The sequence below is a fragment of the Molossus molossus genome, unplaced genomic scaffold (genome assembly GCF_014108415.1).
Source record: "Molossus molossus isolate mMolMol1 unplaced genomic scaffold, mMolMol1.p scaffold_m16_p_4, whole genome shotgun sequence".
Lineage (NCBI taxonomy): Eukaryota > Metazoa > Chordata > Mammalia > Chiroptera > Molossidae > Molossus > Molossus molossus.
Genome location: NW_023425377.1, coordinates 100,382,953 through 100,404,718, shown reverse-complemented (window position 1 = coordinate 100,404,718; position 21,766 = coordinate 100,382,953). Strand labels below are relative to the sequence as shown.

Sequence of the window (21,766 nt, the reverse complement as noted above, 5' to 3'; positions counted from 1 at the left end):
TTCAACAGGTTCTGAGCAGTTGTACCCAGGGCCAATCAAGCCAAAGAAATGAGGAAAGTTTAATTCCAAAATAGCAAAACCAACTTTATTTCTGGCTCCATTAATCTTTAGCACTAGTCTGGAGAGGAAAAACCTAACAAGAAGAAAATAAAGAAGAAAATTATTGGAAATGAAAGAGAGAGACACAGTCTAGCCTAGAAAGTTGCCTTTGGAATTCTTTGGGGTTCCTAAATATATCCATCAGATATTTCTCAAGAAAAGTTTTACTCCTTGTTCCTAGTGTAGGGGAGGCAAATTTTTTCCTCTATCGTGTTTGGGTTTCCAGACTGACATCAAGCAGATTAACAAGAAAAAAGTCTATACATTTCATTTAATAATTTTTTTTTTTAATTATCACCCATGGACATTTTTGCATTTATCTTCAGATACAACAAGAGGTAGAGAGGGAGGAAGAGAGAGAAAGAAACATCGATGCGAGAGGGACACATCAACTAGTTGCCACCTGCACAACCTCAACCGGGGCCGGGGACAAACTGCAACTGAGGTACATGCCCTTAGCAGGAACCAAACCTGGGACTCTCTGGTCCACAGGCTGACGCTCTAACCGCTAAACCAAACTGGCCAGGGCTATTTAATAAAATTTTAATGTACATGAAAGTAGTCACAGGAAAATGAAGATCCATAGAAGTGGCCAGGTCTGAGTGCCTGTGTACTAGGTTGAACAAAGAGTGGTGATTGAGAAAAAGCAAGTAAAATACATGAGGAGACTTGAAGGAAGATAAGAATTATTTCAGCAATGTCTCTTTGTACAAATTTCTCTCAGCCTCAACTCTTCTCTCTGGGGATAAGAATATTTATTTCCTCCTGGTACATGGAGAACATCTTTCACATGGGAATTTCATCCTCCTGCTGTCAGAAAAAGAGGAGATCAGAGCTTGCACCTGAGGTTTTTCAAGTGCCTTTAGTTCAAAATCATCAATATGCCAAAGCAGCATATTTTGGGGGTGGTATGTCCTTGACTCCTTCACTATCATATACAAATATTTGCTTTCCATTGAAGTAAGCTTAAAGATATTTATTAATTCCTTCATCAATTTAGGAATTAATTTTTTCTTGTAGCTTCCTATTTCTATTCTAATATATGATAAATACATAGGTTCAGAAGGAATATATATAAAAGCTTCAGTAAACCCCAGATTTATGAATATCACAAGAGTTAATTTCCATTTGATACTTCTTTTCGCCTACAAACAGCCATCATTTTATTATACTATTATTAGTTATAATAACAAAATTACAGGAATTTTAATAACTTTAGTTCTTCTCTTTGTTCTCCCAAACAGTATTATTACTTGATTTCCCTATGCTCTCTCAATCAAAGTTAAACTATAATTTTATTCTTCCAAAGTGACAGATTTGATTAAGTAACAACTCAGATGTTAAGAAATATTTTTTAGATTCTTACAGCAGACACTATTTAGAAATTAACATGTAGAAAGTACAAGAACGACATATTATAATATTAAGCAAATGTCTTGTATTTGTCAGATGCTAAAAATTACTGTAGGGACAACTCAGAGATTACACTTATAGGTTGACATGATATTGAGATTTTGTGTTAAAACCATAAAAACAGTCCTGGCCAGTTTGGCTCAGCGGTTAGAGCATCAGCCCGCGGACCAGAGAGACCCAGGTTCGGTTCCTGCTAAGGGCATATACCTCAGTTGCAGTTTGTCCCCAGCCCCAACCGTGTGAGTAGCAACCAGTCGATGTGTCTCTCTCACATTAATGTTTCTCTCTCTCTCTTCTCCCTGCTCTCCCTCCCGCCCTATCTGAAGATAAATGCAAAAAATGTCCTTGGGTGAGGATAAAAAAAACCCATAAAAACAAAAATTATAAATGAAAGAAGTATGAAAACTGAGACTAATATTCTAAAGCCTTGTTACATTCTCTTGTCTTAATTGCCCATTTGTACCCCTTTGGCATTTAAATAGATAAGTAAACATTCTTTTTGATGTAGGTAATATAATTTTAATGAACAAATGGTGGCTCTAATAGACAATTAGCCCAACTATTATATTATTACTCTAAAGAGCTACCAATCAACTCTTCTAAAACTAAATGTGCTTTTGCTTATATGAAATGCCAATAATCCTGTATAAAAATCCAACTCATGCAGTCATTTAGGCATGACGTTGGCAAGACATTGAACTTGGTGGATATAAGGGGACAGCTCAGGCATTAATTGCTTTTTCTGGTTTGCTAAAGAATTTGATATATATATATATGTGTGTGTGTGTGTGTGTGTGTGTGTGTATATATATATATATATATATATATATATATATATATATATATAAAAAATATGATTGGACATACTTGAAAATTTCTCCAGGCTAAAATTATCTATAGCTATAGCCCATGGGTTGAAATTTGATATCTTAACTGTCCTTTTATCTATACACAGTTAAGTGCACCTCAGAAGTTTCTTCTGATAGCTCTTGGCCCTGCCTTTGTGTACATCTTTGAGTAATTTCCTTGTGACTATTTTCTGGCTTTATATTTAGGCAGACATTTTTATAGGAATATATATAGATGCCTACATTTTCCTAACCCCATCTGACTCCACACTTAACTAACCACACTTAAATAATTGCTTCATGGAAGCTTATAATTGGGAATATGTACCTCTTAACTCATTTCAACTCTTATCAAAACCTGTTGGGAGACATAGTATTTATAAAGTATTTTCTGATCTGTAGATTTTCCTCTAAAGTTAATACCTGCATTAAGCCAGTGAGTAGAGTCATTTTAGATCCCACATTTTGCTCTTCTGTGGGGCTGTTTTTCATTGATAGAACCTAAATAAATCCAGGCCTTCTTGTTCCCAATTTAACTCCCGAGTCAACACAAAATATCAACCAAAAGAAATGCAATTCCTGTTCTGAAAGCACTGGTGAGCTCTTTCATAAGGCTTTCCTTGGAGTGGTCTATGGATTGAAGGCAGAGGTGGAGATGGAGCTTGAATCAGGGCAAAGAGCACACAGTAAGGATTCCTAAATTCTCATTCATGTAAACGGCTGCTCATCTTTGTCTCAACCACAAAACTCCTAGAGCTGTCCTCAGCTCCCTATCCCTCTGCTCGTACTCCATCTCCTTATTGAATCTTACTTATTTCCTTTTCAGATTTTTCCTTAGTGGAGACATGAGTCCTACCTCTCCTTCTCCCTATGTCGGTCCCAGTTCAGATCACGTGAAGACATGGCAGACAAGCCGTGAAGATTTTAAAAGGGTGGTGGTAGGGGAAGGAACTAAGAATAGTTTATAATGAACACAAGAATGAATTTTCAAACTCATGTCCATTATGATTTTCTGATGGCATAATGTCAAAGTAAAAAATTTCCTGTCTCACTGAATTTTACTTTCACCTTATGCCATTGGAAAATAACAATGGACATTAATTATAAAAATGGTGTTGAGCAATAATATTCATCATTATTTCCCTTAAATAACCACCCAGACATGGATATTCTTTTTGGTCTCAGAACCGACAATTATGCTTTTGCTAATGGTTCTCTTTGTTTTTATCTTATGGAAAGTACATGTGACTTTTTGTATCAGGGGCTAGAATACTTAGAACCACATTTGGCTTACTGCTCTGGCCAGTGTACCCAAAGGTGTGTATCTCATCTTTTCTGCTCTCAGTTCCTCTTTGTGCCATTGTCGCCTTATATTAAAAAAAAAAAAAGTTTTAATTGTGGTTAAAATACAAATAACATACAATGTGCTATATTGACCAGTTTTAAGTGTACAAGTTCAGTAGTTTTAAGTACATTCTCACCGTTGTGCAACCAATCTCTAGAACTCTTCATCTTGCAAAACTGAAACTCTGTACCCCATAAACAACAACTCCTGATCCCCTTCACTCCACAGCTTCTGGCAACCACAATTCTACTTTCTGTCTATATGAATTTAACTAGTTTGAGTATCTCATATAAGTGGAATCATAGAGCATTTGTCCTTTTGTGTCTGAATTATTTCACTTAGCAAAATATTCTCAATGTTCATTCATATTGTTGAATATGTCAGAATTTCCTTTCTTCTTAAGGCTGAATGATATTCCATTGTATGTATGTACCAAAATTTTCTTATTCATCCATCGATGGACACATAGGTTGCTTCTACATTTCCACGTTTTGGTTATTGTGAATAATGCTGTCATTAAAATTCATTTACAAGTTTTGCTGTTGATGGAAATATGCTTTTATTTCTCTTGAATAAATACACAGAAGTGGAATGGCTAGGTTATATGGTAGGTGCATTTAACTTTATGTGAAACTACCAAATAATTTCCTTTTTTACATTTCCTCCAGTAATGTACTGAAGTTAGTTGCTTCGTATTGTTGCCAGTACTTGATATTACCAGTCTTTTTAATTATAGTCATTCTAATAGGAATGTAGTGGTATGTCCTTGTGGCTTCCATTTACATTTTACTGATGATAAATGATTTAGAGTATCTCTCCAAATGGTTATTGAAATTCATATTTTTTAAGTGGCTGCTCAAATATTTAGCCTATATTCATTGGATGTTTTTCACATTACTGAGTTATAAGAGTAGAAGAGTTGTTCATATACTCTGGATGCAAGTTCTTTATCCAGTATGCATTTCACATTTTCTCTCTCTTTATGTCTTTCTAAGAGCAAAAGTATTTCATTTATGTAAAATGTAATTTACCAACAATTTATTTTACAATTTGTGCTTTTTGTGTCTCATCTAGAACATCTTTTCCTACTTCAAGGTCACCAAGATGTGTCCTTCTATTGTTTTTTCCCCTCAGAGTTGTATAGTTTTAGCTTTTTTGTCTTGAATGAATCATTTTAAGTAATTTTTAATATGTTGTAAGGTAAGGATTGAGATTAATTTTCTTCAGTGTGAGCATCCCATTGTTCTAGCCCCATTTGTTTGAAAGATGTTTCTTTCCTCTTTGAATTGCCTTGGCACCTTTGTCGTGTGTCAAGTAGTTATATTTGTGAATCTATTTCTAGATTCTCTAGTCTGTCTCATTGATTGATTTCTATGTATTTTATAGTTTGGGTGCTATTATAAATGGATGTTTTGTTTCTTTTTTCAGTAGACTAACCTTATTTAAACATACTTGCCATCATTCTTATCTCCTGATCACATATCAAAAAAGTAGAGCACTGCTTAAATTGATATTGAAGTTTCACCATTGTCTGAAATCTCCCTCTATTACTTCCATCCTATGTTTCCAATAAATGTAATTACTCCCTGCTCCAAATGTGTTACTTCAAATTTGCATATAAAATTGCATAGTATACTCTAAACGTGCATAAGCGGATCAAGGCGGGGTTCAAGAATACAACATATATGAGGATCAATATGTAGTAAAGGGTCCTGGTAGAGAAGAAAGACTCAGAGATTAAGCAAATTCTGTGTGGCTTTGGAGGGTTGAACCAGAATTAGTGCTGGAAACCACAGGGAAACTTGTGATAGTAGGATGATACAGTTGGATGGCATAGCTAGAGAAATGCAAGGGAAGTTCCCAGGAGATAGTGAGTACTGCCACTGACCAAGCAGGGCCTGGATGGTCACCTACTGAGAGTGTTATAAATGGAATAATAGTGTCAGATGGGGCTTAGACCAAGTCACCTTTATGAAGATTTCCGTAGCCCTGAGATTGCATAAATATGTTTTTAAATTTATTCATTTTAGTCATTAAATATCATTTCCATATCAAAAAGTGTCTTTTTGACAGTTTTTGGCCTATTTCTGTTCCCTAGAGCCAATTTTATATTTCATTTAATACTTAATTCTTCAACATGTTATTCATGAACTACTACTGAAAATAATGAAGACTTTTTTAAAGAAAAAAATGAAGCTTCTGCAACAGCAGTCCCGGTTGAAGTTCTAGAATCATTCTTCATACCATATTATTAATGTGACAGTAAATAAGAGAAGCCATTTGTAAATGATTATGCATGATTATTCTTTGTCACATCCATAAATTATATATCAAGCTTTCCTAGCAGGAGGCAACAGCTTTAGCATCTTTTGAAACAGTAATTAATTTTCAAAATGCCAAGGCCAATTGGTAATAGTTAACACTGCCCCCAGAGCACAATCGTGGCCTGGGTGCCATAGAGACAAGTTGTCTTGTGTTGCTATAAATGGATTCTCAGAAAACCTAATTTGAAATTACTGCCTTTAATTATATGGCGAATATAAATAACTTTGATAAAATTAGTGCAGCTGGCCTCTTGTTTGTTTTTACCGTTTGAATGCACTGTACAATGTAATCATCTGAAATAAACATCTATTACAAAGAATGCTTTATTTCAAAGAACATATTATTCTGCTCATCCAGTCAATTGTTATCTTCCCCTTTCCAAGCACATTTCAATCTTGCACCTATTAAAAGGATGAACAAATTACCAAGCTCTCAAAATGTACCAACTAGCAAATTAAAACAATTCGTTGCTGCCGAATAGGGCCATGCATTTAAAAGATTTAAATTTCTTCTTTATTCTCAATTACTATATTTTGTTTTTAAACAGAAAGCTTGAAAATTGGTGAAAGACATATTCTTCTCTATACAATATATTTATGTCACTTCTTCAATAGGAATCCCTCTCTAAAAGAAAACAAAAGACGTATCTTTAATTTGATGTGCTTTTTTTAGCTTCAAAGTCCAAGAAAAGGGCCTCAAGTAGTATATAAAATTGGGCCTCCATTCATTTATTTTGTTACTGAGCAGAGCTGCCTCTTTTACAGAGGACAGTGGAGCCCACTTTCATCTTGGGTCACTGGATGTGATTGCCTTTCATCTTTATCTCTACTGCAATCAGGACAGGATTTACCAAGGTCAGTTCAACTTCGTCCAACTATTACCAAGCACAGTTCAACCCACAGCCCTTTATTACCACCTGATACATACAAGACTCTTGGAAGATTTCCAAAGTAAGGCATGGCCTGTCTTATCAATCTAGTAGGGAAGCAAAAAAAAAAAAAAAATTAACTGTAGAATGTCGTGGCAGTTTGGAAGTGATCAGACAGGAACATGGATTATAAAATAAATCCCGGAGCAAGAGTGATGCCATCAGATATGTTTAAAAAGGGCTCCTGGAGTTCAAAGTGAAAAGGCTGTACATAAAGTTGGAAAAATTAACTGGGCCGTGACGAAAATTCCAAGCCTTTTCTCCTGCTACTTGACAGAGAAAAGCATGAGAATAAAAGTATGGGACACGGTTGATAATAACAAACAAGCTAGGTTTTGCTGGAACCCAGGAGTTAAGAGAAGCGACTGAAGTCAATACCAGAAAACTAAATGGATGCCTGAAAATACCAAATTGGTGTCTTTATATTTAACTTATTAGGTTATCAGGAACCATTGAAGCTTTCCAACAAGGCAAAGGAAATGACTGGAGCTACACCTTAGGAAGACAAATCCCAACATTCTGCAGAATACAGATCAAAATGGAGAAAAAAGGGGGCAGTGAGAACTGTGAGAATTGTTCCCTCGGGACAATTAACTGTATGATGTCGAGGGAAGGACCAGGATCTGGAACTTGACTTTCTTGCAGTGGGACTTAGATTGGGCACCAGACCTGCAACCAGAGGATTCAGGCAATGGGCAGTGTAGGCAACCCCAGGAGCGTCGGGGTCGTCCAGGTCGGCACAGGCAAGGGCAACAGGTGACCGGTTTATCTGAAGATGCAGCCCACCCTATACCTGCAGCACCTGAGTTTATGTTCTCACACAGGCAAACCTGGGACAAGGACTTGTATGGGTAGTTTGTTTGGGAAGTGTCTCCTAGGCAGCGAGGAGAAGGGGAATGAGGCAGAAAAGGAGGAGAAGGCAACAGAAGGATGTAGTAGAAGTCGCTGATGCACCAATGTGTCAAACGAAACTTGATTCCACCAGGATCATCTATGAAATGTAAAGAATGTATCCAAGAATTGAAAGACTGGGAGCTGGTGTACTTATCCCTGGCTTTTGTCCTCTTTCAGTTAAAGGCTGCCTAGGGGTAGCACCTGTATGTTTTGGGATATACTTGTACAAAGTGCCCTTGGTTGACATTTGGCCAGTTGAAGCTGCCATTCTCTCTCTCATAGAAGCTTCCCAGGCAGTTAAGAAAGCCAGGCAACTGCATATCCTCGTCCTTATCGTACACATGCTTGAGCTACTGCACGGCTCTCCGTCTGCCTGTACCTCAGCCCACCCGGCAGTCGTGATGCTACAGCTCACTAGGCTTATCACCACCCCACTTACTACCAGCAGAGGGTTCCCCGTTATGTCTGGCTATGAGTGACCTGTCTCCTAAATTCTACCTTGCGGCTCTGCCTTCTAAAACAATTCTGGTACCAGCTTTCTCTCTGTTTGGGTTCCCCCCAAAGAAGTACTGGTGACAAGTATTCAGAAGTCACCCCAGGAATTATAAATGAGGGATTAAGGAACATGAGACAAGGACTAAAAATTACTTTAAAGATGCATTTTGAAGTCAGTTATGGGGCTTGCTTCTAATAGGACTTCTGAGAAATATTTTATGTTTCTCAGAATTCTCTACCTGAGGGACAGGAAAATGAGTCATTTATCAATAAGCTTCTGGACCCCATTTTTTGAGAGTTGCTTCTCTTGCATTCAGGCATGGACAAACTCAAGTGTGTTCCCCTGGAATTCGGAGTACAAAGTAGAAACGAAGTGGCACTCATTTGCGTGGACCACTGTCACCATAATGTCATTTGGCACCCACAAGGAATTGTTCACCAGAGCTGAAGCTCTCAGAAGTGGATGAGGGGATGTAACAGGGTAGCACAGTCAACTGTCTGAATCCATTTTCCATCTAGCTATCAGAATGCCTCCGTTTTACTGGGTAGTCTGGGCACTATGATGGCCTCAACTCCTTCAAGCATGGTTCCTGAGCTAGCTTACCATCTCCTAGTCCCGGCAGTTCAAGCTTCACTGCTGCCAAAGCTCATCTGGGATCTGATCTACGTTGTTAGTGGGTGGCTTTTGAGAAGTGGGAGCTGCTACTTCAAACCAAATTTTCTGCCGTGTCCCCCTGCTGACAATCACTGTCCCAGCTGTGTGTCCAGCTGTCTATTTCAGTAGGACTATAGGCTGACTTAGCTTGGCCTCTGCAGACCAGTGCAGCTTCTAGGGCCTCCCAAGGGTGGAAAGGTTCTGCACCATTAGCTGCAACTTCTGTTTTTTGAATCTAGCTGTGCTCTAAGCCTCTCTCACAGTGGTGTGAACTGCCAAAGGTAGAGATGACTTTCTCCTTTTGAAAAGATGTTCGGTTTCTTCCAAAACTTGGGGTGCCAAAAGGAGCATTAAGACAACTTGCCATGACACTGCTTTCTGCTGTCTGGCCTGTGTCTTTTTTTATGCACCATTTTTAATCCATAGAATTATATTCTTAGCTTCAAGGTCACTTTCATCTACACTTAGATTTTGTAATCAGCCAGGGGTGTGGATGTTTGCTACACAGACTTTCTTAGGAATTGCACATGGCCCTCAGCATATAGAGCAGTAAATTTTTTTATAACATGGGGAGGGGGAATATGTGAATTTCTAAAAGCAATCCCAGTTTTCTTATCTTCTTCCTAAGCCCCCATTTACTGGTGATGTGGGAAATATTTGCTTTTTTTTTTTTTCACAACAAGACTTCAGTCTCTATCAGTCCAGATCTTACCACATTCAGTCTTTCGAGGTTTTTGTCCCATTTCCCTACAATTTTCAGCAGACACTGGGCAGGGGCCTCTATTTTGAGTTCTACACTGCAGACCTCCTGCTCAAGCACCAAGCGCTGGCTGTTGGGCCTGGTGACTCTTTGTTAAAATCTGACCTTCCAACCCGTTCGGGTTTTCACTGGAATCTCCAGGCGTCTTCTCTAGGTAGTCTCCTCTGTGGCCCTCTGTTTTAAAGTCACATGTATTTGAACTCTGATGACCCTTGCTTACTTCCCCAGGCTAACAATCTCAGTTATCTTTCACACAAAAGCACAAGAAGACCTCTGGGTTCTCTCTCCCCACCCCGGGCTGAGGGGATGGGAGAATTGGCTCAGGCCCATCTGCCTAAACTACTTCCACCCTACCATGCAGGCAGTACATTGGGCACTGCGCTTGCCCACCGAGAAGCTGACCATAAAGATATGCAGTCTTTTCAAGGAAGGACAAAACAAGCATCGTGCTCTTGGTTTGCTCCCAAGCATGTCATGGTGAGTCTTCCAAGTACCATTCCCTGCCGCCCTCCTCCTCTCCCCAAACCATGTTCAACCCACGGTGGATCAATGCGGGAAGAAGACACTGGAGTTTCATCCTTTGTTATTCTCTCCCTTCTCTGCTGTCCTGCTCTCTAGCAGCCAGTGATAAGCAGGAAGGTTTCAGTATTTTTCTTTCAGTAAAGTTGAAATATCCTTTAAGTCATACCCTTCATCTCCCTCTGCTGTAGTAAAACTAGGACCTGAAGCCCAAGATCTCAGAAGTGCGATTTGGGAATTTAGAAAACACTTTTCTCTATCAACATTAAAAATCAGTTTTTTTGGAGAATATTATTATTGGAGTCTCAGAAAAAAAAGTAATATGAATTTTGGAGTAAGATAATGTCCCCTTTGACCTAAACCAATAACTTAGGTCCTCCATTTTTGATACATTGAGTCACTCACTGGGGCAGCTTTTAAGAACACTACTGACCAGGTTCTGTGCTTTGGGTCCCATTCCTCCGATTCTAAAGTTGGGCCCAGTAAGAGGTAATTTTTTTTTTTTAACTTCCCAGTGACTCTAATTTTTAGCCAAGATTGAGAATCATTGATTAAAAGCTGCTATGTGTCTTTTCTTTAAATGAGGTAATACCATTAAGTCCAACTGTGGAGAGAAAACATGATTTGTTGGGAATGAATGAAAAGAAATCTCATATTCCAAGGTTAATGTCCTATTACAACCCTTGGACACGCTACAAAGCACTTACCTGATCAATTATTTTATGTTATCCTCCTAACAGTCCTTTTATGAGGATGTCATATTGACTACAGTTAATTGAGGAAGGGAAGTCGAGTTCAAAGAGGCTAAACAAGCAATGACTTTATCACTTAAATTGCAAGAACCCCACCCCATCTTGATTCTTGATATTAATAGTTGTCATTTATAACATCATGATTAATATGATTAAATTTTTTTCTTTTCTTAAAATTAAAATTTTTACATATCACAGAAATATGTAACCTGCAGATTAAAGTTTTCTCATAATTCTACCTCTCAGAGATAATCACTGCTAATGTTTGGATGTATACTTCTCCAAATATGTCCTAGTTATATGATAACATACATCATGAAAGCATTATTTACCCACATGAGATCATACTAGACACGATTTTGAAACTTGACTTTTCACATAAAAATATATCCTACAAATGTGTGTGTGAGATTGTGTGTGCATGTGTGCATGTGTGCAGTGTATCTCATTCCTTTTAATGGCTTTTGTGTTTCATTGTAAATTACTAAACATTTGCCTTGTTTCCAATTTCTGGCTGTTACAAACAATGCTTTAATGAACATTCTTATTATCATGAAAATATCTTTGGGCAATTGTGCAAGTGTGTTAGCAAAATTGATTCCTATGATTAGAATTTCTGACTTGAATAGCATAGACATTTTCTGTTTTAATAGAGTTTACCAAATTGCCCCTCAATAAGTTGTGCCAATTTACAATGACATACTTCAACAATTGATGGCAATGCTTGGTTTCTCCTACCTCAGGACACTGGGTGTTACCAATTTTTTTTAAATGTGCTGATCTGATAAATGAAAGTTAATACCATTGTTAACTGAATTTGTATTTGTTTGCTTATTGAAATTGAGCATCTTTCTTACATGTGGCTTTTGGCCACACATAATTCCTTCTCTGTGAACTGTTTGGGTGTTTTACTCATTTTTCTCAAAGATCAATCAACTTTTCTTCCTTGATTTGTAGAAGACCCTAGAGAAAGTAGCTGTTTAGCCATCATACTTGCATTATCTATGGCTTTGAATTTTTTGCAGGGGTAGTGTTGGTGTGTGAATGTATGTGTTTCTTTTTTATAAATTAAAAGTTATTTTTCTAAATATGAGGCTTATTTGTCTTTTCCTATGTTAAATTGTTGTTTGTTTCATGTCATGCTAATAAAAGGGCTCTCTTCCAAAATATTATAAATCTATTCAGTTATGTGTTCTTCACATACTTTTATGGTTTTATTTTTCTATAGTTAAGTCTCTCATCCACCTAAACTTTAGTGTAGGCAGTATAAAAGGCATCCAGCTTTAGATTTTCCCAAACGACTACTCATTTTCCCCATGCTGTTTATTTAATAACCTAGCCATTTCCCACCGATTTAAATGCAGCTGTATTATGTAATAAGGTAAAGATTGATAGATTTCTATTCTAATGATGTGTCTTTTCCTACGCCACCCACATATTCTTCTAATTTCTGAAGCCATACTGTTTTGATATCTGCTAAAAGTACTCTAACCCTTGATCCCACTTAGCTTGTATTAAAGAATTTTCCTAGATGTTTCCCCATATTACTTTTCTCAGCTGATCTTTCAAATAATTTTATCATACATTTTTTTTTTTAGCAGGAGGGAGAGAGGGAGGAAGAGAGAGAGAGAGAAACATCGATGTGAGAGAGACGCATTGACTGGTTGTCACCTGTACAACCCCAACTGGGGCCAGGGACAAACTGCAACGGAGGTATGTGCCCCTAGTGGGAACCGAACCCAGGACTCTCTGGTATGCTGGCCGACGCTCTAACCACTGAGCAAAACCAGCCAGGGCAATTTTTATCCTATTTTAAAATAAAACAACTAGTTGGAGTTGTATTGCTTAAACTATCACTTTCCTCAATCCATGCTGTACACTGGATATATTGAATTCTGATTCTTCTCCTTGTAATGGTCAGTTCTGTATCTTTCAATTCTCAGTTGTCAAAGTGAGCTTTGTAGCACCCAGACTTAATCATTTCTATTTGCTGCTGAATATCTGTCAATGACTTTCCATTTGTTTGCAGATACAACCCATTTTAATGTGGCATATAGTACTCCTGTCTACTCATCTATCCTGACTTTGTATTACTTCATATTTCATTCATTACCTTCCCTGCAGTCATTACATAATGTCTGCATTCCCGAAACAAGCCACCATCTCTCTACTCTGTGCTCTTGCACATCCTTCTCCCTGTCTGGACTGCCCACGCCCACTTTACTCACATTCTCCCTTGGAGGTCGTGAGTCATCTCCTCGGGTGCACTTAGTTTAAATCTCTGCTCCGTTCTCCATTCGGTGTCCTTCCTTCATCAGAATTCCATTACCAGACTCCACTGGGATAAAAACTAGACTATTCGAATTGCCTGTTCATTTACATCTCTTCTCCACTAAACAAGAAGCCCCTTTGGGATGCCATCAATTTCTTTATTCCAAGAACTCATTTTTGTATCTAGTATACAGAACACCCTTAATTCCTGTTTGCTGAACAAATGAATCAAACAAAAGTTATACCAGCTAGGATTCATTTTATGTGAATCAGCTGGTCAAATAGAGTTCAGTCTGTATTCTAGCCTTTTCCAGCTTCTAGAATCCACCTGCATTCTTTGGCTCAGGGACCCCTCCCTCCAACTTTAAAATAGAAACGCAGCATCTTCCCTTCCCTCGGACCTCTGCTCTCAACCTTACATTGTCTCTCTGATTCTAACTCTATTGTCTCCATCTTGTAAGGTCCCTCATGTTTCCGTTAGACCCACCAAGATAATCGAGGACAATTTCCTCATCTCAAAATCGTTAACTTACTCATATCTGCAAAGTGCCTTTTGTTGTGCAAGGAAATATATCCACAAACTCCAGGGATTTGGATGTAAACACCTTGGGTAGGGGGTGGGGGGAATATTATTCAGCCTACCATGCCTCCTCTTGCAAGTTATTCTGACCTCTTGAGTTAGAATTAGTTTTTCTTTCTCTGGATCTCACAATGTCTCAAATGGGGCATTTTTAGAACAACTTTGAAATTTGAGATTAATTTTTCTACCTTTACTGTTATTTTCTTGGTGGCAAAATCGTGCATGTCATCTGTGCCGTCTGACCGGCCTGCATCTGGAACTAGGGCTTCGTTGGTTTCCTCTTTGGTAAAGGAGAAGTGTGCTGCGAGGCAGAGAAGGGAACAGATGGAGGCGTAAGACTCCTCATCCAACCTCCGCTCTAACACCTACTAGTAAGAAACAGCACCACTGTCTCAGCTTCTTCATCTAGAACATGGAAATAATTCCAGTATTCACCACATACGTTTCTTGTGATTATTAATAAGTGAGCATATGAAAATTTCTTAGAACAGTGATGGGCACATAATATTCACTCAAAACTGCTAGTGATTATTATTTCCCACTTGTGAGATGATTATAAAAATTAAAGAGAGCAAAAAATGACACAGTACAATGCAGGACACACAGTAAATTCTCAATACACTCTAGCTTTTTCTTTTATATAGTTTAATAGCAAACTTACAGGAACAGCACAGAAGACAGACAACATTAAAAACATGTACTTGCATGTAGAACAACTCAGTTAGAAATGTATAGTGAATGGATGGATCTACTGTATGATAAAAATGCTACAAACACCATTTAGTTGCCATCAATAAGAAATTTACTTGCTTTTTAAAAATCCAAATGCTGCCATTGTCCAGAAAAATTTAACAGGTTTATTTATATTGTTATAAAGTTGAACTACTGAAATTTGTCCACCGAAACATTTTGACGTGCATTAATGTCTTATGTCCCCTCATTTATATTTAAAAAATTCACACACAAATGAAAATGGAAAAACTTCCAATACCTGATTTCTGCCCCCTATTTTCAACTTGCAGTCATATACTTAGGTACCTTTTGACCTCATGGAAAAAAATATCTGACGTTTAGAACTACCAATAACAGGAAGAAGAGAATTTTTTTTTTTTTTTTTTTTAAGAATGAAATGTTTCCCATCATAGTGGATTCTTAAGCACATTCTCCACATATGCAGTGTGCTACCTGGATGTCTTTTGGCATAATTGTTACACATTTGGCATGGATAGCACACAGGTTGGTGTCTGCAAAAAGGCCTACCAGATAGGCCTCACTTGCCTCCTGCAAAGCACCAACAGCTGCACTCTGGAAGCGCAGATCTGTTTTGAAGTCCTGGGCAATTTCTCGCACCAGACGTTGGAAGGGAAGTTGGCGAATCAGAAGTTCAGTGAACTTCTGATAACGTCTCATTTCACCAAGTGCCACGGTACCAGGCCTCTAACGATGAGGTTTCTTCACTCCTCCAGTAGAGGGCGCACTCTTGCGAGCCACTTTGGTAGCCAGTTGTTTTCTTGGTGCTTTACTACTGGTGGATTGGCTGGCAGTCTGCTTTGTCCGAGCCATGGGTAGAGACTTGTTTACTTACCCCCCCCCCACCCCGCGCCCTTCTCCTTGGGCTGGAGCTCGGGAAGCTGGAGGTGGCGCAGGCCTTAGAGAGCAATGGTGGCTGCGAACACCCACTCTCGCTTTTTATAAGAAAAAAAATTAATTGACTTTTAGAGAGAGAGAAAGAAAGAGGGAGGGAGAGAGAGAGAAACACCGATCGGCTGCCTCCTGCACACCACCCCCACTAGGGGTTGAGCCCACAACCAACATGTGCCCTGACCGGGAATTGAACTGCTAACCTTTCGGTGAACAGAACAACACCCCACCAACTGAGCCACACTGACTAGGGATACACTTATCTTTTGATATATCATTATCTGCATTAAATGCAACAGATTAAAGAAGTCAAATGGAGTGAAGCAAGGTGGGAGTTGCGTGAAATGTATTCAACTCGGTGCCAACAATCTGAACTATTTCAGGCTCTCTTATTCTTGGGCTCAGTATGGTCGGTCACAGGGTTAAAATACATAAAATGTCAATAATGTTGTGAAGGATGGATTTTATTAGTTTCAATGATGAAGTAGAGATAGCTGCAGGCTTTTAAATATTACAGAGTGTTTTCAAATGTATTATCTCATGAGACCTTGTTGTGACTTAATGTTAACTCCAGGCAATATCTAGCAGTCTATTTAGGCTTCAGAGATTATTACCATCTTTGTCATATAATAGTTTATGTCCTTTATATCATAGGACATTCCAGTGTTACCCATTTGATTCCAAGGCAAATTGAGCCATTCCACTCAAATGCTTACAGTAAATAGAGTAGAAACTTGTAGAATCATCTTCCTCTCTCATAAATGAAGCAACAGCAAAGTGGTACAGCATCTCAGCTGTTTCAAGTTCCTCAAATTAAGTTTTACTTTTGCAAACCGAACCTCTAACTTCCCACATTCTGTGAGCTGTGTTATAATCAACATGACCGGCAGCCAAGTTTGTTGTAATTTTTTAAATATGTGGAAAAAAAGAAAGATATCGACCATGTATTACCTAAACCAAGATGCCAAATTATCTAACTTGTTTCTCCAGGCAAGCAGCCCAACTACAGGGACAGCTCCCAGGAGCCAGTCAAGGTTGTCTGTCTGTCCATCCACTCAGGACATCTGCAGGTAAGTGCTCAGCAAATGATTCTACTCAATGTTTTTTAGACCAGTGTTTTGTATTCTTGTTTTACATTCAACTATGTGGCTCTTGTTTCTGCCTTACATTGTCCGTGGATAATTTGTACTGGCTTCAGTTTTTTCCTTTAGTGCATTTTCTTCATTTGATCTTTATTTACCAACTTCTGTCCATGCTATCATTTTCATCATTCTCTTTCTCTCTCTGTTTTCCCATGGCTTTCCTGTCCATTCCCATTTCCCATCCTTTGCCTGCTGCTCTGTCTAGATCTGCCATCTTGCCTGACATGTCAGAAGATGCATTTGAGCAATGCACCCCTGTCGTGGTGCTGAGCCCTGCTAGGAAGGAGTCTGGTAAGAAATCAGTAAAACAAAGGCCTAGGAGGAGGAGAAGGGCCTCTGAGAGAGATGAGCATGCAGAAGAACAAATAAAAGGGAGAAGAAAGGATTTTCACCTCCAGATCTCAAGCCCCAGATGGAGTGAGCTTTGCACAGATTCTTCGGATTCATCTTCCATAGACGAGAGTCATTGGGTTCAGGCAAAAAGAAGATCCCAAGTGAAATTCCGACTTTCACGAAGAAGGAAAAACAATAACAAATCACGTGGAAACTTGGATGGGTCTTTTGCTCCTAATGGAATTGATCTGGTACATTTGGGATCCAAAGATAAAAAGCAACAAGTACTGACTGAATGTGAGAGTTGCTCTTTAAATCTCTGCGGAGGAAAAGGCCTATGGGATCAAGATCCTCTTTCTCTGCCTAGAGGATCCTATGAGATTAAGAGATCCTCGAGGACTCATGAAGAAAGCACAGGCAGATGCCACCACAGAGATCCACAGCTCTTGCATAGCCTTAGGCAAAATGAGACGATCAAGAAAAGATTTTCAGCAACAGATTCCAGGAATGAAATATTGGCAGGAACAGAAGGCAGGAAGTATGTGGCCGATGCAGGGTTCCAGGTGAATAACTATGTTCAGAAGCCTCCTGCCACCTACTGTGATGAGTCTGATAATATGAAAGTATGCAGGTCAGTCACTACAGAGAAAGACTTGGTGCCATGCAATTGTATTTCTTTCTGCTGTGCGTTAGGTGTGGGTTTGACACCTACCCTTAGAACAACATTTATTCATGCTGTTATTTTTCTGGTTGGATATAAGGTGATAAAATGAGAAAAGGTGGATCTGAGAAGAACAATAGAATTAGATTTCCCCTTTTCCCCTTTTGTTAAATTGAATAATGGTTTATTCTCGTAAAGGGACTGACAAGCCAGTTGAATCTTGTCCCCATCCTGGTCAAGACAAGACTAGTGGAGGAAATATGAGTGAGGGTGTATGAAACCCTTGACTCTTCAGTGTAAATTTGGTGAACTGTTTGCACCCTGACAAAAAATATTCAACGTTTGGGGTTTTTCAGGTCAGAATTTTGTATCAGAAAAATCTCTTCTGCAGTTGGTGCTAATTTGTTCTCCAATTGTTTGACTCAGCAGGGTAATTTAAGACTGAAAGGACATAGAAACAGGTCATCGACATCAGTGGGGTTGCTGGAGCCTTCAGGGAAGGAGACCACATTAACTTTAGTGATTATCGTGTGCTAAAAGGTCTCCACATGCAGACACTTCATAGCTATCAAACTGCCTTTTTGTGCCTTTGACCCAGCTGTACACATTTTCATCATTCATTTATTCATTCAAGCCTCTCTTGTGCATCAGGTTTTATTCTAGGCTTGAGAATAGCATAATGCATGAAATGTGTGTAGTCTCTGACATCTCAGCTTAGAGTCAGATGGGGATAACAGACACAAAACTATTTCATAGTTCTATGTAATTGATTGTGAAAACGAAGATGAGAACACAAAAAGGAAGATGGGAACCCAAAAGGGAAGCTTTACTTATTCTGGGAGATCAGAGAAATCTTGTAAGGAAGTGAGTAGTTGACTGGGGCTCAAAGGATGGCAGGAATTGAGCAAGGAAAGAAAGAGGACGGGCCATCCAGAAAGAGTGACACTACAGGAAGCCAGGATGAGGGAAGAAGTTTAGCGATCCAAGGAACTGAAAGATGGCTGTTGTGACTGGAGTCAGGTGGGTGAGGGGGATGGGGGGTGGAGATGAGGACCCAGAGGAGGAGAGGGGCATGCAAAACATGCTAAAGGATTTGAGGAGAGGTGACATCATTTGATTTGTATATTCATGTGAGTTTCTTGTAATCTTTTGAATAAGATTTAAGTGTGGCTTAGCTAAAATGTTGGGGGATAGAATAAAACACTATTTCTAGTCTAGACTAAGAACTCCCACTTACAACCATCTGTTGTCATTTCCCAAATCTACTTCCAACATAATTTAAGGAAAGACAACAAAGCTGGTTGGAGGCTGAATGGTAATTGGAGAAAAAAAGTAATGCTTGCAATTAAAATCACTGTGGCTAGTTCTCCTAACTTAAAAGCCCTGCTCTAGAGGAACATTGTCAAAGACAGGGTATTTAACTTGGACTTCTATTGATGAAATTGAGATCGATAGGCCTATTTTCTTGCTGTGAGTTATCATCAACATATACACACTAAGGAAATACTAAGGACAGCACATTGTACCAGATGCTGAGGATGAAAAGAGACAACAGACTTGATTCTTCCCTTAAGTGGCCTATTATCTATTAGGAGACATTGAACACACGCCTGAAAAGATGGAAGCTCAAGGCAGTACAGGTGAATTTAAGAAGAGGAATCCTGCAGGAATATGAAGAAAGAAAAATTGCTGAGAGCTGTAACAATCTGGGAATGCCTTAGGAAGCGGGATTCTTGGGACAGAGAAAAGTGGAATTTAGTTTGGCAGGGATGCGTGGCTGGCATGGCCAGGCACGCAAGGCAAGGAAAACACCATGAGCCCAGACCTGGATGGGGGAATGAAGCTGGGCACTTAAGGATTTTTTGTGGATTTGTGTGACTAGATTGAAAGGTTTGCATAGATTGATACCACCAAATATTTTTTAAAGAGGCATTATGGACAAAACATGCATATCCTTCCAGGGAGTTTAAGTCTATTCTATGTATCTTTGTTTTCAAACTGCCTCAATGAGCCTCTTGGTGCCTCAAAAGTTGAAGGCATTAACTTTAGCCCATCTTCAACCAGAGTTTTATGATGATCTCTCTTATATAATGGGGTTTTAAATAATGTTCCTTTAAGAAGAAAAGACGATTCTACTGCAAAGGAAAATACAGAACAGCCTTTGCTAAATAAAATAGGCTTGATGAAGAACAACGTACACAGAGTAGTAGTCACAGCGTCCTGAGGGTGTCCTGGGAATGAAACCTAGATATAGGAGAATGAGTTGAGATGAAATGGAGGTATCCTACTTTGACGTAACTAGGACTAAGATGCTACAGGGTGATGAAAGGAATGATCTAAATGCTTGGAACTGGGGAGAGCATAAGACAAAGGAGTCAATAATGACTCCAAAACTTGGAACTTGGGAGACAATAAATGCTGATGTTACTGACAAAGTCAGAAGAGGTCAGGGGCAAGGTGATTTGGGAAAGATAAGATAAGTTCAGTTACAGGAAGGCCATTTATTACTGCAGTGACAGTCAAGGGTCAACTGTCCAGCAAACAATATGAGACGTGCCACTGAAATGCAGGAAAGCAGAAAGGGCTGTATGCTTTTTCAAGCACCAACACTAAATGATAACATATTTGCAATTATCGTCAACATGATGTATTAGCACAGGGCAAGAGCACCAGAGATATTACAAATGAAAATATAATTGTGGTCAGAGAGGACATATAGATTCTCAGGGAAATGACTGATACCAGAAAAGTGAATTAAATCTTTAAATGAGATTATATGTTAAAAACAATAAAGCCCCTCCTAGATCAATGGTTCTCAACCTTCCTAATGCCACAACCCTTTAATACAGTTCCTCATGTTGTCTGTGGGCATATCTGCATGTGGGCGGACCCACCTGGAGATGGATATAGAAGTGGTGTTTCGGTTCCTAAGACCATAGGAAATATGTGTTTTCTGATGGGCTTAGGCAATCCCTGTGAAAGGGTCATTGACCCCCAAAGGGGTCACGACCCAGAGGTTGAGAACTGCTGCTCTAGATGGACACAGCCTGAGCACCAGGGTCTCCTGTGAAGGGGAGAAAGATGACCCCTGAGAGAAGCAGCAGTTGCCTTGAATTTGCTCTCCTGCTGCTTCAGATATGCATGGGCAGGACCAGTCTGAGCCACAACCACAAAGCAGAAGCTTCTGAGCCCTTCCTCCTTCTCTGTTCCTAGCATTTAGACCCCGCATGGATACTCTATGCCCCTTCTCACGCCATCAAAGCCTTAATTAGAAAAAGTTTCTGTTAGCCATTTATAACTTACAGCAAATTTAAATCATCATGCTATTATACCCACAGTTGTGTAGTGGGAAAAGCTTTGCCTTTTTTAATAGAAAAATTTACATTTAGAAAAACATGAATTAGATCAAGTTAGCTCATGCTTGAAACTTTTTAACGACCTCTTAATTGCCATCAGTGGCAAGTGCACCATCTTTAATATGATTTATAAGTTCCTGCATGATCTGTCTATCAGATTTGCCTCTCAGCTTCAATATCCATTATTAACAAGAACCTGTTTATGCTGGTCAGTCTTCAGTTCCCTGAAAGTGGCCAAGCCTGTTACTTTTGGAGCCTCGAATGCCTACACATTATTCCCTCTACCCTTCACCAGACTAACTCCTAGTCATTCTTTCTTGATTTAAGTGTCATTTCTTTAGGGACACCTTCATGATGTCCTAGCCAATACTCAGGTTGCCTGGGAGTAGATTACATAGCATAATTTTAAATTGCTAACATATAGATATTTTTGTAATTGACTGTGTCCGGTGTGTTCACTGCTGTATTCATAGTGCCTGGAAGATAGCACCCATTCAATGCAGTTTTTGAATGAATAGATTTAGGGAGCATGAATTTTTCTAAGGGAATCATTCTTACTGTGGGAAATCATAGCACTAAGTGGTGGATCACCTCACCTTCTGTGGAACCAACATATAAAGAATACACCAGCAGTTCTCAAACCTTAATGGACATCAGTTGACTATAGGTCTTGCTAAAATACAGATCTTTGAATGTACCTCTAGAGTTTCTGATTTCCTCATTTTGGGGTTGAGCCCATGAATTTGCAT

At 39.0% G+C, this 21,766-nt stretch overlaps 1 protein-coding gene and 1 pseudogene across 3 annotated transcripts in view; one reads left to right on the top strand and one right to left on the bottom strand.

Annotated features, from left to right (window-relative positions):
• Positions 1–21,766, top strand: part of MARCHF1 (membrane associated ring-CH-type finger 1) — a 150,380-nt gene that overhangs the window by 54,336 nt on the left and 74,278 nt on the right. Inside the window, exons 2-3 of one of the 3 annotated variants that reach the window (XM_036240326.1) lie at positions 16,516–16,595; positions 16,873–18,635. In XM_036240326.1, the coding sequence (XP_036096219.1) occupies positions 16,892–17,773 (882 nt within the window). In that variant the 5' untranslated portion in view covers positions 16,516–16,595; positions 16,873–16,891 and the 3' untranslated portion in view covers positions 17,774–18,635. Of the gene's footprint in view, positions 1–16,375; positions 16,596–16,872; positions 18,636–21,766 lie in introns of those variants that run through there. The other 2 variants (XM_036240325.1, XM_036240327.1) reach the window with 2 other exon arrangements.
• LOC118615405 lies at positions 15,037–15,447 on the bottom strand (annotated as a pseudogene).